General features: G+C 30.8%; 1 protein-coding gene across 3 annotated transcripts in view; it reads right to left on the bottom strand.

The window, feature by feature from the left end:
* The window catches only part of Cadm2 (cell adhesion molecule 2), a 980,415-nt gene that overhangs the window by 291,834 nt on the left and 670,431 nt on the right, over positions 1 to 18,150 (bottom strand). For 2 of the 3 annotated variants that reach the window (XM_063224759.1, XM_063224757.1), the window contains exon 2: positions 2,646 to 2,672. The exons of the other annotated variant lie outside the window; for it this stretch is intronic. In XM_063224759.1, the coding sequence (XP_063080829.1) occupies positions 2,646 to 2,672 (27 nt within the window). The remainder of the gene's footprint in view (positions 1 to 2,645; positions 2,673 to 18,150) is intronic. 3 annotated transcript variants of the gene reach the window in all.

Raw genomic sequence — 18,150 nt, 5'->3', positions numbered from 1 at the left:
AAGGAACCTTGACTGCCTATGCTTCAGAGCAAAATACATGCAAAAGACAGAAAAAGCCAAAGTAGCTTTAAAACAATTGAGCATGCATAGAAATTAAGAGAACTGAAAAATCAATATGAGGATTGAATTTGACCTTCACAGTAACAATTTCTATTGTGATTAAGAAAAAGATAGTTGCCACATGATTTCATCAAAATCGAATGTGTTTAATATATTACTCCTAAATACTGGTGTAGTACTGTTAATTAACATTTTAAAATGAAAATGAATGAATGGTAGTATTCTATTCTTAGTAACTGCTAACATCAAGGGATTTTTTTTAATCTAAGCACCCACACATTATTAAAATACTATTTAAATTTTGTATTGTAAAATCTACATGAATTCACCAGTCTATGGAATTTAGAATGAAAATATTTCTCTTATTTCCAAAAAATGAATAATAAAAAAGACAGAGAACACACTCATCTATTCATTCTTCCAGAAGGCCTCAACATTTGCATGACTCCATAAGGATAAATGAATGAATTGTGATCCTTCCCAGAATTTTGTTCCCTGGGAAATACCTCGTCTGGGCCAAGAAAAATGAACTATTTTTAAGCAACCATCTGCTCTTATGTTATCTGGGGTTTTATTTTCATCTTAGCAAAATTTTTCTCCTGTTAGAGACCATTTGCTTTGACATATAAATTGAAAGAAGAATGGTTTCAGAAGTTCCTTCTAACAATTTCACCTCCTATATATTCTTCTCAAGTAATCACAAATAAAATTTCAATTTCTACTTGAGACAGAGTTAATTTTGAAGACGTGTCATTTCTGTCTTTATGACATTTTGTACAGGCAAACACACAGTTATGGGGTGTATTGCATTGAAAGCCCATTGCAAAGTTGTATGCAAATGGGAGAGGAGATTTAAACAAAATGCTTAAGTGTGAAATGTTAGGGAACGGAATGTAAGAAGTACAAAACTGGACACAGAAATATACTAGAAAAATTCTAGACATCTGCAGTCCTGACATGACTTGAAAACTGCCTATGGTATTATTCATGGCTATAATCCTCCAACAGAAAATTTGTTTTCCTTCACTTGAAACTTTGCAACCTCTATAATTTAAATGATTTTCAATTAATGTTGAGAATTAAGTGAACATAGATGTAATTAATGTATCTCTAGAAGTTTTATGTATTCAAATGCAGCAAAAAAAAATCATGATCACTCCTGGACCTACTGTATCATCATCAAATTTATTTCCGACTACTTTCATATAAAAGCACAGTTTTCATTCGAAATTAATTCTCAGTATGCTGGAATTATACTCATTCCTGCTTTCATGCATTTACTTCTCCTTTCTAACTCTATTTGCTTTTATACTGTACTTTTTTGGTGCATCCTTTCAATCCTTCAAGAATTACTGCATATCATGCCCCTTCTACATAAAACATCCTCCAAGGACTTTCCTCCTGAAAATTATCTCTCATTACACACGTGATGTACCCTACAATAAATACATTGCTATATATTGTTCTTAATTCCACATTCCTAAACCATACTTCTCAACATTTTGCTATATAAAAACATTGTGCTTTTAATTATATTAACACGTTCTCATTATCAAATAATTCCTTAATTGCTCTGTGAATGTATTTACTCTTTTCACAAGTAGACAGAAAATTACAATGGCTAAGATTAGATACCTTTTCTGCCATGTTTAGTGTAACAGCAAGAATAACAGAAAAAAAAGCGCCTAGGCTTAAGTGTGAAGAAGAATATAAAACTGATAACAATTTTTATCTCATTATTTTACATCTTTAGTACTGTATAAATAGAGATTGCTTGGAAAGTATTATTTGCAAAATAAATCTGTGGCTTTATAAATAGGAAGGGATTAATATTCCAAAGGTGTGCCTAAAGTATAGTGATATAACTAGCTGTAAAACTAGAGCCTGGAATAAAAGGCTAAAACATAAAATTTTTAGCTATTTAAGTAATAGAAAAAGTTAAACACATAGATTACTCTGATGAGTGTAGAATTCAAACAGGTAAACAATGAATTTATCTCATAGACATATTTGAACATTTGTGAATCCATGAAGATTTGGACAGATAGTTAAAAGTTGGTCCTTCCAGAGAGATATTGTAAGCATTAGACAAGTGTACACTCACTCATAAAAAAATGCTTTCAGGTGCCTAGCAATAACACACCTGTTTGCAGGTACCTAGCAAAAATGTATCTAGGATGTGAATGTAAAATAATAATATTCAATTTTGATAGGAATAACTGTCCTTTGCAAATATTTCTGTGAAGGGATGTATAATTTTGAGAATTTCTAACAGCTTTATTTTATGTAGTTTTTTTTTCTAATTTTCAATTTTAACAAGCAAAGCAAGAAAAATAAGCAAATGTTAGTATATAAACTGAGGACTAAAACAAGAAAACAAATCTATACTTCAAAACTCATGCAAACATAAATATATCAGAAACTTTATATTTAAAATAAAATATTTGTATTTTTAAGAATTTATCAGTGCCTATATATTGAAACAATATCATCACTAAGAGACTAGGTGCCATCTTTTAATAGAATTTAGAAGACAAACATACAAATGAATCAAAGGAAGTCATGCAGCATAGACAGAAGCTCACCTTTCATTTTATTTTTTGAAGCAGCAGCTGGTACCATGGAAAAGCACAAGAAGAAAAAAAAAGCATATTAGTTGTTAGTATCTTAAGAAAATAGAGATTTTGTAGTTAAATGACAGAGTTAAAGTTGAATACAATACATTCAGGATCATATTATCATCACACGTTACAGACACTGGATTTGTGTTAAACATGACAATTGTTCTTGTATTGTTAGTAGATGATTAAAATTCTGGAATAAAATAAAATAAGTTAAGACCCTTTTGCAATTTCTAAATACCACAAGTCATCCAATCCCTTTTAGTCTTTCTTTTTCTAGACCTTTCTTAATTTTAAATCTTAAATAATAATTGAAGTTACTCATATGTGAATTAAATATATTTAGTACTATTTCATAACTAAAATATATCCCATAAATTGTGAATAAATTACGATGACAGGTCATATTCATTTACTGACTATGCTTTATTCTATGTCAGAGACTGAGATTGAGTCATTAGTACCCAACTTCCTCCTAACAATGACAATCTCAAGAAGTTTTGCTGTTCATGCCTATAAAAGTGAAAACTGAAATTAGGAAGTACTAATTGCCTGCTCAAGGTAGCACAACAAACTGGATGGTTCCTAAGTGATTCAAACCCTTAAATCCTACATTCTACCACAATGTGGCCTTAGGATTTGAGGCCCTGAGCCACTAAGTTGAAAGCATCTTCAAAGAAGTCCAGTGTCAATCAGATGATAACTCCATCTCCTTTGATGATTGGTTGACCACATATTTATGAAACTTGAAAACTTCATTATTTTAATTGCCATGATTTCCTTGAGAGGTAGAAATTTAAGCTCATTAACATCTAGTGGCAAATACTATTTGGGGCAGAAGTAAATTTAACGAGGAAATTAAGTGAATTAGCCCCATAGCACATTACTCATAGGATGACTTCTAGTCAAAATACGTAATGAGTTGCCTCTAAACATTTTTGAGGTGATACACACTACTTTGATTAGATTTCTAAAAATAAAGATTGACAGATGACAGAGTTTTACTTTTCTTTTTTGTTTTTCTCTTGCTCTTGCTCTCTCTCTCTCTCTCTCTCTCTCTCTCTCTCTCTCTCTCTCTCTTTTCTCTCTGATGAAGTTAAAGATGTAATTAGCCATGTCCTAATTGGGAAACACACAGTCTCTAATTCAGTAGCCTGACCTTTAGTGAGATTCAATTTAGATGTTAGATCTAGTACTCATGATTGAGATGTGGAAACTAAATTTGCACTTCAGTCTGCCGTGTTATTTAGACTTTAGCAAAGTTTCAAAAAGTTTAGCTAAATGACAGGCTACTTAGTAGAAGTTTCATTTTCAATTATTATTAAACACTTCTTAACATTTCATTTTATTCAAACAGTAAATATTTTCGGACAAAAATAACCTGAAAAATTATTTCAGGAAACCTAGAATAGAATATCATTTTAACCTGGATCCAGCCTTTTACTCCACAGCTTTCAAATGGAAGTAAATGGTTGGAGAACAAGAAAGCTACAAGTATTGTTATGAAATCTGAAGAAAAAAACAAAAAAGCAAAGCTTACAAATCAAATGTTTACTATTAGCTCTTTTGTTTTGTTTTACTGATGATTTATGCAATTCATAAAATTAATAGCACATTAGCCATTTACTATGTGACATCAAATGTAAATATTTACATTTACCTTTCCAAAGGGATTTACTTTATTTCAATCAATAAAATCATGTTGCTTCATTGCTATACATCAAAACATTGAGCAGTTATAGAATAGTAAATAATACTACCCTCTTCCAGCATCAGCTTTTAAGGTGACCAATGTGGATAGATTGAATTTAAAAAATGAACAATAATGTTAATTTATAACTGTAAAAGTTCAGATGAAAATTTATTTTGTATATAATATTTCTGAACAAGATCATACCATCATGTTATTTTCCAGATCAGTAGAGTTCTAATTCATTTATTTCAATATTGCTTATTTTTAATAACTTATATGAAGTATGAGACATTTTCTGATAATAGGATCTTCTTAGGATTTATTTCTACTAACAATTCTGCAATGTACATGTTTATAAAATAACTTTAGTGTACTATAATGAATTTTTATTCCTGTGAAATAAATTTGCAGGTTGTTTTATTATTTCTGTACAGAAAACAATTGACAAAAAAAAAAAAACAAGTATTGCACTTGGAAGAGTTGGAAATATTTGAAAAAGAAATGTACAAGTATATTGAATGCTCTAAAATAAGAAGAAATTAGAAAAAAAAATGAAAAGGAATAGAGAATTAGAAAGGACAGAGTCTAATGTTCCAAAAATTTGGTATGTTAGAAGTTTCAAATCACAAAATTTTTCACTTAACTGTTCTATATGTTTTTAAGTACAAATTCGGTTTTTAATTCCTTTGAATTTTAGTGCAGTTTAGAGTTTCAAAAACCAGGAAATATTTTTCAGCAGCATTGGTTTCTTTTGTTAGTATTATTCGGCTATCAAAATCACCTATATTTCAATGAAATTATTCAACTGTTTCAATGTTTTTTTTTTTATGAGAAGAGAAATTTCATGATAAACTCAAGTTCTTCATTTAAAAAGTTTTTCTCGTGAATTAAAAGAAAAAATTGCCAAAAACTTTAGAATTCTTGAGACAACACTTCTTAATAGTATCTGTTACACAAAAGATATGTCCAGTCTTTTTTAAATATGACATTTTTATTAAAAATAGTGAAATAAAGAGAGAAAAACCAAATGTTTACATTTTTTAGCAGATTAGAGGTATTATAAAAAGTTTTCAAACACTAACTAAAGGAAGATGGTTTTATTCTTAGATTCTTGGGCAAGTACCAAAAAAAAATAAAAAGGAAAACAAAAGCTCTGTGCCTGTTTCTGTGTGTGTGTTCAGCCAGCTAATACTAGACTAGGCTGGTTAATATAATTGGAAAGAGGCCAGGCTACCGCCTTGTTAGCCCAATTATAATTCTCTACATTTTCAATAAAAGAAGCCAAGATGACAGCAATACTGTCATAAATGTCATGTTCAATACTTGTAAGATTTTCCGTTGTCAGCACAGTCCAATTATAAGTCAATTGTAAAGTGCACATTGCACACCGCCCAAAAGCTACTGAAAATTACCTTAAAAATGCAATTTAACTGTTCCTAGTTAAAATGAAAAGGGAAGAATTAGAGATATTTTGACCAAAAGAAAGTTTCAGATACCACATCAACATTTTTTTCATTTTTACAATAAAAGAATCGAATTGTAATAATGTTTACAGTGGTTCACATAATTATTTCAAAGTGTGATTATATATAACATTAAATTTAAAAGTGACAGTGATTATAATAACATGAAAGTTATTAATATAATTTGGAAGAAAAATCATAGGAATAAAATATTGTCATTCTTTTTACACGTGAATAATGAACAGTTAATATCAGTAAGACTAATCCCTAAATTTGTGACAAAACAAAAAAGTAAACACTAAGTTAATTCATTTGTTTACTATGTGATTAATCACACTGAAAGATGCAAATCTTTCTGTTTGGAAGAGGAATCCCTAAATATTTTTGGAAGATTTGGAGAACAAAACATTATTCCTCAAATGGAATCTAAGAACTATAAATAGAACATTGAGATTAGTCTGAGAAAATATTTTAAAATTTTTCTTATCTCAATTTTACTCACCAGGCACATGTTTTCCTTACTTTTTGTCTTTTTATTTTCACACTTAATGAAACTAGTGACCTAGAAGTTTTTGGTGAAAACTTATTAATCAATGAAATATTTAGTAAATAATTAAAGAGGTCGTTGTCAATGTTTATTTAGAGGGAGCTAGTGCAAAAGCACTGTGTCTTTTTTGTTTCAAGATTATGTATATAGGTGTACTGAAATATTTTGATAGTTTAGTTTTGTGTAGTCTGTTACTTCTTTGTGAAAATTAGCAAGTAAGATACCATGTAACTTTAAAACAAAGAAATAAACTTAGAGTTTATATTTTCTATAGACACAATGTTTTCTAGCATCTATGACTGCATATTCAGTTTTAATATCTGAAATGGATATTAATGGAAGTTTCTCTTTGTGCATTTGTATCTGCATCAAAATAATATAAAATTATCCATTGCCATTAACAGATACTGTACAAAGTAATGGTTTTAAACATCAAATAATGCTTTCAGAATAGAAGGAACAGATTATAAAAATAAAACAGACAACCAAAGTTAAATTGAAATGGAATTACAATGAGAAAAGCCAAAATATTACCAAACTGTGCATGCGAAAAGATAAATGATTTTTTCTGAATCATAAAGCTTTGTAATAGCAAATATACAATTAAAAGTCTATGCTAGATGCATATTCACATTAGATTCGCTAAGTCAAAGTTAATATGTGAAAATATAACATGATAGTACTAATTAATACTAAGTATTACAAATAAGGAAATCAGGGAATTAAAATGAAATGTTGCTACATATAACACTAAGTAGCACATTAGTAATCTCTTAACATATGAAAAGTAAAATTGCATTAAGGAGGTAGATAAGTACATCACTTTATTCTTTTTGTTTCTTTTCTCTAATCATCTAAGAGTAAAACATATTTTTCACTAATCATCTGAGACTTATTTAAAATAATATCTTTTTTAAACCATCAGCCAACATTATCTGAATACCAGAATTTTTAAAGGCTCATTAAAATTGGAAAATTTAGAAAACCATGGCTTTTCTCTGATTTTTCAAAAATGGTATTAGCTCAACAGCTGTGGTTGCCTTAATATGATATATCCATTCTAAAAGTTTACTTGTCACAACCATTTTGACTTTTAGGAAGAACTAGAAATTGCAAAATGGAATATTCCGTGAAATAGCTGAAGAAGAACCCTGTAATGTTTTTACTAACCTGCCTTTCCACTGGACAGCATTCCATGCCACTGGTCATTATATACTTTTTAAAAAAACCTTCACATGCTGTTTATTATATAAAATAAAAATTACACTGGCTAAATACTGAGATTTTGCCAAATCACTAAGCAGTGACTTGAAAAACCAGGTATAGTGGGCTCAAAACTTAAGTACAACTTTTGTGTGTGCGTGTGTTTGTGTGTGTGTCTGTGATTTTATTTTATTTTTTTTTTGTTTTATTCATAGAGGCTAGATAGAAGGAGACCAATCTTTTGCAAATGGAAAGTGATTCAAATGACCAATAGTGAATGGTGAGGCAAAGCAGAAGGGTAAATTAGTAGAATATGCCATATACAGAAACCTAATAGTCTCAGTGATTGTAAATATTATAGTTCCCAAACATGAGCTGAGATAATAATACTAACAAGACTGAAAATGGGGAAGGTGAATTAGAGGAAGGAAAGGGATGAAATAATGAGGTTTTGCTGGGCATATAGCTCAGCGGCTTGGTGCCTGTCCAGTAAACAAGAGGTCATGAGTTCAATTCTTGATACCAAAAAAGAAAGAAAGAATTTTTTTTTAAAAATGGAAGATAATGGTAAATTTCATTTACTGCAAATGTACACTAACAAAAAAAAAAAAAAAAAAAAAGTACCAAGTCATTGTTTTTTTACCACCACGTAAGACCCTCACAAAAGTCTACTTTAGAACCGCTTCATAAAATGGTTAACAACAATGTTTTTCAGAAGCAAGAAGCAATTTAGGGAGGATTCATCACAATTCATCTTTTACTATAATGAATTATTTTTATTTAAAAACCTTCTACTTTGATCACTCTCTTCTGTTCATAGTTTTTTTCTGATTTTTTTGTATTATTTGATATTTTTGATGATAAAAATTTTAAAATATTTTAAATGCTCAAATAAAAAACTGAGTATGTCTCATTTAACTGTGACTCTTATGATACATGATAGTCTACACAAAAGTTTCCTATTCATATTTCTGTAAGATGATCTTAATGAATTGTGACATAGATTATAGAATGTGCAAGTTGAACACAATTTTTAAAATAATATTGGTTTCAAAAATTGCATCGCTAAGCCTTTAGCAGTTTCCACTATAAAATATGCCTTTCACTTCCTAAAAATGCAACATGGAATTATTGTGATCTTTTGTGTACTTTGTGTATATTTCACAACTTAGGTAAAACTTTTCTTGTGTATATTTTACAATTAAAGTAAAACTGGTCTTTTATTATTTTAATTTATAAATACCTAAATAATTGTGTGCATCCAAATAAGCATAGCAGTGTATTTGGCTTATTTTCTGCCTATTGTTTCCATGCTTCTGGTCCTGGGTTATTTTGTGTTTTTGTTTGTTTTGTTTTGTTTTTGAGAATGAATCTTTCTATCAAGTCCCGGCTAGCCTTGAATATGTACCCGAGGCTGACATCAAGCTCCAGGTGACGTTCGCATCTCAGTTTCCAAGTTGTGGATTACAGGTGTGCGACACCATTCCTGATGGCTAAACCTCTGTTTCTTATGCTATGTTTCACACATCCCTATGGGCTTATGAATCTTGTCCTTGTATCCATATAGAACAGTTTTAAGCCAAAAATAGGACTTACATTCATAACTTTAGGAGAGAATATAAGACAATTGCCAATCCCCAGATATCTCTAATTATAAAGCCTGGCAAAATGACAGACATTTGTGCATTTTCAATAAATAAAATACAACAGCTGCAGTTTTATTTTATATCTACATTACTAAACCAAGAATTTATTTTAGAAATAATTGAAAATCGATAGTTGAACAGAGTATAGTGTACCATTTCATGTTATCCTCCTGCAATTCAGTAGCTAACTTTGATAGATACATTATGTAAGAATAGGACTATTTTTAAGCATATCTTGCCAGTTACATGAATACTATTGCACTATTATATGGAATGAATTGTAAAAAACATATTTAAAAAAAAACTTCAAAAATCAGTGAAACTTGTCATATTTTCTAGATATTGTACTTTCTTTCTCCTTCCAAATATTACTCTAATATTTGGACTAGGACTTTTCATTATTTTTAAATGCATTCTATTTTTCTAATATGAACATATATAAAGTAAATGATATTTTGTTCTCATACTAGCAGTGGTAAAATAGTAAAGCAACTATGTTTATGTGAATAGTTTTTGAAGATTTGTTCTACTTAGTAATCTTGAGTTCATGTGAGAACTGAGAAGACAGTACAGAAATTTCCTCTGTGCTCCCTATCTGCACAAGTTCCCTGTCTCTGTAATTAACATTGTCCTCTAGAGTGAGATACTTGTCACAACTGACAGTTTTACACTATATGGGTTCATTGTTGGTAGTGTACATTCTATGGATTTGGACATAGGTATCATGACAACGTTTTATGCTTATTTGAATAATATTTGATCCCCCAAACTTCTGATTGTAATATAAAATGAACAAAGGGACAGATTCTACAAATAATTCACATTCTAAGATACAAGTTAATATATAAAAATGATGACAAATATTCTCATCAAGTGAGAATATACACAAATATACTACTGTATATTTGTGTGTGTGTATAGATCATAATTTTGAATAAGCATTCATCAATATTTTCTGATATTATATGTTTTTGACAATTTCGTTCTTTTAATATTTTCCTAGGAAGGGTAACTACTGGATCTGTATTAGTAGTGGTAATGATTTTCAATTTTAAAAATATATATCAAAATATACACTAATAAAAGTGTAATCATTAAAATGAATGGTTGGGATGCTCTGATGTGAAGGAAAGCAGTTCCACTTGGTCACTACACAGATCCAAAGAGATTATAGCTCAGGATAAGAGAGGTTAGCAAAAGGAGGTAGAAAATGAGAAAAATAGAGTCAAATAAAAATAGACAAACTATGCATTATTTACCAGAAATAGCTAAATGTTTTTTACTAAGACAAGCAGGTATTTTTGAGAAAGTATAACTAAACGCCTAGAGATAGAAACTCAGGACCATGTGCTGCTTTGCCCTATCATGTTTAAACAGATAATCACAAAGGAAATATAAAGTCAATGTTCCCTAACTTCTAATTACTGGATAATGAGTCAATTTTGAGTCAATTTTGGAAAAGCTGCACAATTGGAGAATGTGGTTAGTAATAAAGTAGTGTGCCTAATCTCCTTCACTGTGGCTTCAGGTAATCTGTTTAAATATCAGATCAAGAGATAATCATTCTATGGAGCTGCCAAGGTAAAGTTCCTCCATGCATGGCATGTATGCAAAAACTGCTGGGGTTTGCCCTCTAGCAGACTCCCTGGTGAGGAGTTATGTAAGATGAAAAGTGACCTCCAGAAGACTGCATCAGCCATTATGTCGGGTTCTCTATTGTTGTTTCTCTGATCTCACTGTAACTTGTCCTTCAAATAAGATCATAATTTGGTAAAATTAAGTCAGTCGTATGGCACAGGATATGCACACTTAACACAAGTTGTGCTTATCCAAGGACATCCAATGGGATGCCTTTCATCTCATGTCTTCAAGATACCAAATGAAAAAAATAGAGTCATCAGAAATTATCTTTTCCAAATTCTTTACAGAAAAACATCAGTCCTTTTGTACTATTATATAATTAACTAAGGCTTTGTGACACATAGATATGATATTACGTGAAATTTAATGTGACAAAAGAATTGACATAATAATGCTAATCATAATATGAATATTAGGGTAGAGATTACAGTTTAAGAATTATTATCAACAGTTTTTAAAAATGGGCAATTAAAGATCTGCTATGGCTGGGGCTGGGGATTTAGCTCAGCATCATAAGCACTGAGATAGAAACTGCAGGCAGGCAGTCATGAGCTCAATCCCCCATACCGAAAAAAAAAAAAAAAAGTTATGACTACATCTAAAATTGAAATTCACAGTGAGCTTGTAATATACATAGCATTCCTCAATGATACAACAGATTTCTCACAATTCTATTTTAAGATATAGTTAAAATAGATTAAATATATTGTGGTATGAACCACTTAAAATAACATACTGAGTTTTAAAAAATGCTATAAAAATTTTAAGTGATACATTTTTATATATATATAAATATATATATATATATATATATGAATAAAAAAACAACATGACTGTGGTTTCTGTGCCAAATGTTATAATATCAACATGAACAGCAGTTGAAGAAAATAGTTAACATGATCTGAGTTTTATAAATTTATGTGAATCAAAATATTTTCTGAATAGAATATTATTTATGATTGTTTCAATATTTGGAGCTTCCACACACAGTGTTCCTTAGTTGTTAAATTGGCAAAAGTTAATATAATTGAGTATTGTGTAATAAAGTTGTAAGTGGTTTTAAGAGTTCACTTTCTGGAAATTTATGTAGAACACTTGCAAAATCTTCTGTGCTCTAACTTCACAGGAAATTTCTTTTGAAAATTCACTAACTCTACCTAAAAGAGTACTTTGGAAAATGCTATTTCAATAGCATTAGTTATTAAGATTGCTGACAAAATGAGTAAAGAAGTTTGCAAAGAAAGATGAAAATTTGTTTAATTTCAAACAAAATCATTCCAATGTTGTAAACAGGTAACTTTGCATTTTTCATGTAGAATCAAATTAGGTTACAAATATATTGAAACTTCATGAACACTTTCTAATCTTTAAAATAATACAAATATAAAAAATATGCAAACATTTTAGAAGAAAAGCTGCTGAAAACAATTATGAGTATAGAGCAATTATAACTCAAAAACAACACTCCAAAATAACAGTGTTATTCTTGTATATATAAGTTAAAGTCCGGTAGTTTTAAATTATTCTCAAGTGTAATTTGTAATGAACTTCATCACTGAGTTGGTAGACAAAATATTTCTGAACATGACAAGTAAGTGCTGCAAAAATATATTCTGTATTCTCATATTCTTTAACACTTTTAAATGGTACTGCCCGCAAGTGAGAAGATTACATCACACTGCTATAGGCAAGTTACATGCTGAATTTGTTTTCCAGTCACTGGGATACAACATCAAACACCCACAATTTAAAGAATGAACAGTTTAACTTGGCTCACAGTTCTGTCCACTGTCAACTGGCTTCAATGTCTATTATGGCAGAAGGATATGGCAGCACAAAATTTCTTAGTTTATAATGGCTGCAAAGCAGAGCTAGGGAACAGGGTGAAAGAATAAGGGATCAGAGACCAAATATAACATTCAAGGTCCCAACATCATGACCCACATATCCACATAGAGAAGGTAGTTTTTAGTAATCTGCTTCTTTTCTCCCAAGCCAGTGGAGCTGATGCACTTATGCTTCATCACCACAGTTGTAACGCTTAGCTCTTATACACTATGCATTATATATTGTATAAGTGAAATACTACATTAAATATACAACTTCAAATATTTTAAGATAAGCATAATGGTACGTGACTGTTTTGGTTACATTTCTATCATTGCTGAGACAAAATACTTGACTCCTAAAATGAAGGAAGCAAAGATTTATTTAGGTTACAGTGTTTGGAGGTTTCAATCCATACTCAGCTTGTTTCCAAGGCAAGGTGACAATACTAAGGGACAGCCATTCATGGTGGCCACAAGCAACAAGAGGGAACAGGGTAAAAAAGGGGAGGAGCATGCTTCTTTCCTTCCTTTACATTGTAGGCTGATTACCTATCCCTGATAGGTGCAGCACTCACATTGCCCATCCCAGCACTAGACAATGAACCAATCACAAATGCTATATTCAGCCACATCCATGATATCATGAGGTTTGGGAGGTCATCCAAACATAAACCATAACAATGACAGTTCATATTTGCTAAAACATTAAGCTTATAAAGATAGTTGGTTATTGATTTTGATTGTTGCTATTGTTTTCTAAACTGGCACATTCTACTTTGAGGTTGAATCTGTGACAGCCATGTTTAAAATAGAAAGCAATAGTAATTATTGTGTTTAAAATGGATTAATGATTTGATTGACAGAGTCCTTAAGGTGGTTTAGTAAAGCACACTTTCTTGTATGTCTGGGTGGGCAACAGAGCTGTGGTTTTAGCATCTATTTTTGGTTCTTGGCCTCTTCTTCTCTTTATCTGTCCTACTATTCTGCTTGCCAACCACCATGAGCTAAGTAGCTTTGCTCTGCCACACCCTTTCATAGTGATTTTTCTACGTTGGAGTTAACTAATTGTGGAATAAGTTCCCCAAAACCGAGAGAAACTAAACCTTCTTCCTTTAAGTTTTGGTGTTAGGTTTTGTTTCCCAGTAATGGAAAGGCTGACTAATGCATTCATTTTAGCACTTTTATTTTTAGGACATGGCCTTAAATAAAATATATATTTTATGCATATAACAATATGATATAGATAGTATGTACATTTTAAAAGATAATATTGCTATAACACCCATCAACTTCATTGTATCACACTGAAAATGGATTATTAAGCACATTTCCTTTGTAATTCAGTGACCCACCTTATTTTGTGGAGTTCATAATAGTAAACCTCAGTTACAAAATAATTCAATGCTTTTTAAAGATTTCTACATCCATCATTACATAAAATTTACAAAGACATTCTGTTATGGTTTATATTCAGATGTCTCCCAAAGCCTCATGTAATCATGGATGCAGCATAATCTATCATTTGTGATTGGTTTGTTGTGTAGCACTTGAATTAGCAATGTAACTGTTACACCTGCCTAGGGGTGGAGCTGGCATACAGTATAAGGGAGGGAAGAAGGTGTGTCTTTCTTTTTTTCCCTTTCATTCTTGCTATTTATGGCCTCCATGAATGACTGCCCCTCAGCATGCTACCCTGCCTTGGACCAGCTTAGTATGAGCTGAAACCTCCAAAATTGTGAGAAATAAAACCTTCCTTCCCTAATTTTGGGCATCAGGTATTTTGGTTCAACAATGAGAAAAAAAAGTAATGAAGACACATTGTAGATTCAGACTGTTAATTATAAATGCATAGGTGGAAATTGAAATCTGAGGAACAGTAAGACAAATTTTCTCAGTATTATCTAGCTGCTTATAACAGAGATTGAGAAAATTCAGAATCTTCCAAATTCCAATATAATAACCTTTCCCTCACAGTATAGGTCTTAGTGTTCAAAAGTCAGTTTCTTATTCATCTGATATGTGGTATACTAATGCCTCCAACTTAGAAAATGTTAGGGCTGGGGATTTAGCTCAGCGGCATAAGTGCCTGCCTTGCAAGCAGACAGTCATGAATTCAATCCCCAGTACCAATAAAAAAGAAAAATAAATAAATAAAAAATTAAAAAAAAAAGAAAATGTTGTCACTATCTTCTGTTGTGTCACTATCCTGATTTCTGTGAATATATTATTAAACATATATAGAAGTACCAACATTTTACAGAAAATACATTTAAGAAGCAAAGGAAGATATAATCTGTTTTTAGAATTCCAAATAATCACACTACAACCAAACTATAACCAAATTCTTTCAACATGCTTGCATTACAATTATTTTTAAGTGTAAAATCCCACCTGGAAATATTTTAGAAAATTAGAAATTATACCACCAAGATTCCAGTAAGTGTTATCTGCTTTAACATTTATTCCCTTCCCACCATTGATGATCAACTATTGTGTACTCAAGATAGTTAAGACAGTTATAAGGCTAGTTTCTCTTTGTTCATTGAAATGAGAGTTTTCTATTAATACTGTTTGGACAAGATATCTTGTCCACTAAATTACTAGTACAAAGACAACAATGCACAAGGTATTAATTGTTAAAACTCCTGTTAACTTGTTCTGAAACTTGGTTCTAATGTTATTTTTACTTTGTTTTTCGTTTTAAAATTAAAAAAAAAATCATCTATTGTGCATTATCAAAACAAGGAGGAAACTATTCTATTTAGCATTATAAATTTCAACTGTTCTTTAATTTTGAAACATACAATTTTACTTAAAATATTAAGTAATTAAATTGCAATGAAGCATTCCAACACTGTCTCTGAATACAAGGTTTAAAATTAAGTCACTGAGCCATCCAAGGTCCACAAGACCCAGAAATAGGAAGTTTTTCCTAATGTTTCAATTAATACTAAGCTTTTTACAATGTTTCAGATGCGGAAGTAATTCTGAAATCATAGTTGTGTATATAAAACATATTCATTGTTCCATTTAGGAGATGTAATTTGAGAGTAATGGGAATCAAGATAATGTAGCAATCATTTATTGAACATGCGCTGTAAGTTATAGGCATAACCATGTTAGGAAAATACTATGAAGTCACTGTCATTAGTGATGTTAATACCTAGAAAAGGAAACAAATATGGAAAGAAAGTGATTTTAAAAAAAAAACATAAGTGTAAAACTAGGACTATGCCATCAGCAAGAAATTAAACTGTGGAAAAATCAACTGCTCAGTTCAACAAAGCTGATTAGAAATCTACACAGCAACTTTAGTGCAAAAACACTGAAGAAAGGAAGATCATGATATACGAAGCAAGAAGTGTATTCAGCTTGCTGTGTATGAAGAGAAAACATAATATGTGTGTGCTGAGATATGTTCTACCCACGTCAACACATACCCTCTATGAATGCTCCACATCATGCCCATTTTACTTTTGGTTGTTACAGAGCCTGGTAAATAGGGCAGGAAAGAGATGCCATTTGAGTTGATTTCCTAAGAGCTAGGATATTAACTTGCCAGCATACTCAAGAAACACACTTTCCAGGCTACAGAAGACTTAACATTTAAAAAGCTTGCATGCAGTCAAGAACTTACAGCATACATTGAAGCTGGCAACACAACTATGACTACTCCTCCTTAAAACCTCATAAAATCTTCTCTTCAAAGAGATTTATGAATAATGTGAACTAAATAATTCATGGGATTGCAGATGCCAGTCCAAATAGCCTCTTCTTTTTTCAAGGTTTCAGTTTGCAGAACCCTGATCAAAAGCCTTCATCAGTCATGATAGTCGCATTTGTCCTCACTCCAAACAAACCATATTTGCATGTGAATGTTTTCATTGAAATGAGATATATAATATGCCAGCCAAGGCCCAACTAAAAGGCATTTTATGCCATTTAAATTCAGTCAAATTAAAGGCTGAATGCAACCTAAAAGGTCTACTCTCAGAACAGTAATTTGACACATCATAAATAAGAACCACTTTTTGTTAGCGTAGGTTCAGCACTTGTCAGAAATTGTACACAGTCATATTAACAAAGTACCGCCTTTTATACAGAAATAAACTGTAAGGAAAAACATGTATGTAAAGCAAAAAAAACAAACAAAGAGTATAATATGGTGTTGCTGATTCAAAGTTGACATTTTTTCACTGACATTTACCACAAAGGACAGAAAACAGTTTTACCTGCATACATGCTGGAAAAATGGTCAAATATAACATTTATTCAAAGTTTCAAATACAGATCATGTTTAGGGCCACGTAAGTACAGTGATTGCCATTCAGTTTGGAATAAGTGGCTTTAACTCATCAGCTTAATTCTTGGCTTTGAAGAGTGAGAACCTGAAGCACTAGTAAAATTATAAAATGTAAAGCCAAAATTGAGTTGAAAAATATCAAACATTTGAAAAGGTCAGAATACTCTTTGAAAGATTTCAGTGATTTATTAGACTTATTTTCTTACAGAATATTATGAAGACAATATCTAAGTTTCATTTTTCATTGATAAAAAGTAAGTATACTGGATTACACACACAAATATCTTTTTACATGAAAGTTGATATTTATATTAGGCAAAAGACTAGAATCTAAAGTACAGAAAGAACTCCCATAAACCTAAAGCAAAGCAACCATGCCGTAGGTATGTACCAAATCACAAAATGAATACGTATTGAAAACAGTGCATCACATAGTTACAATGTATGGTAAACATATACTATTTAAAAATCTACTCTTTTACAAAATAAATAGCAAAAAAGGACAGAAAAATGCATAAAATCTCTACAGTCTAAATGGTTCCATACATTCCATTTAGCTTTTTAAAGTTTTCTCATAATCAATGTCTATAATTTAGGTGGGTATACACAATATTTTCCTGTATATATCAGGTTTCTTGTCATTTTTGTGTTGGTGATAACTTTAAGAAAATTATGTTAAGATTTTATTTTCATAACAAAATGTCGTGGTGGTGGCTGTACTTTAAATTCAGTTTTGTATTTTATCTTTCTATAAAAATGTTAGATACTTGTAGTAGAGAAAATGTAACTGTATAGCAATCTCTGTGTACATCAAATGCCAGCACTCAGATTTTATTTATAAGCTTAAATTCTTCGGCTTTTGCCTAAAATTATAGCAGAAAACATTCTATAATTTTCTTAGCTTACTTTGAGCAAGTGATAAGAGAATAAAGTTTTAAAAAACTATCTGAACTCTCATTTTCACAAAATAGAATAGCTTTCCACGATTCTCTTTAAATCTAGAAATATAAAGTACTATATATACCAGGTGCTAAAAAGACATGGCCTATAAGAGAAAAATCTGGATTACTAACACTAAAATTTAATTTTTCATGTATGTTCTATTAGAAACATTTAAAATGGAATGAATGATATACTGATAAAA

The sequence above is a fragment of the Cavia porcellus genome, unplaced genomic scaffold, assembly GCF_034190915.1.
Source record: "Cavia porcellus strain 051 isolate PalLab524CR breed Dunkin Hartley unplaced genomic scaffold, mCavPor4.1 scaffold_15, whole genome shotgun sequence".
In the NCBI taxonomy this organism is placed as follows: domain Eukaryota; kingdom Metazoa; phylum Chordata; class Mammalia; order Rodentia; family Caviidae; genus Cavia; species Cavia porcellus.
The sequence above is the reverse complement of the archived record's forward strand: the minus strand, read 5'-3'. Positions and strand labels throughout refer to the sequence as shown.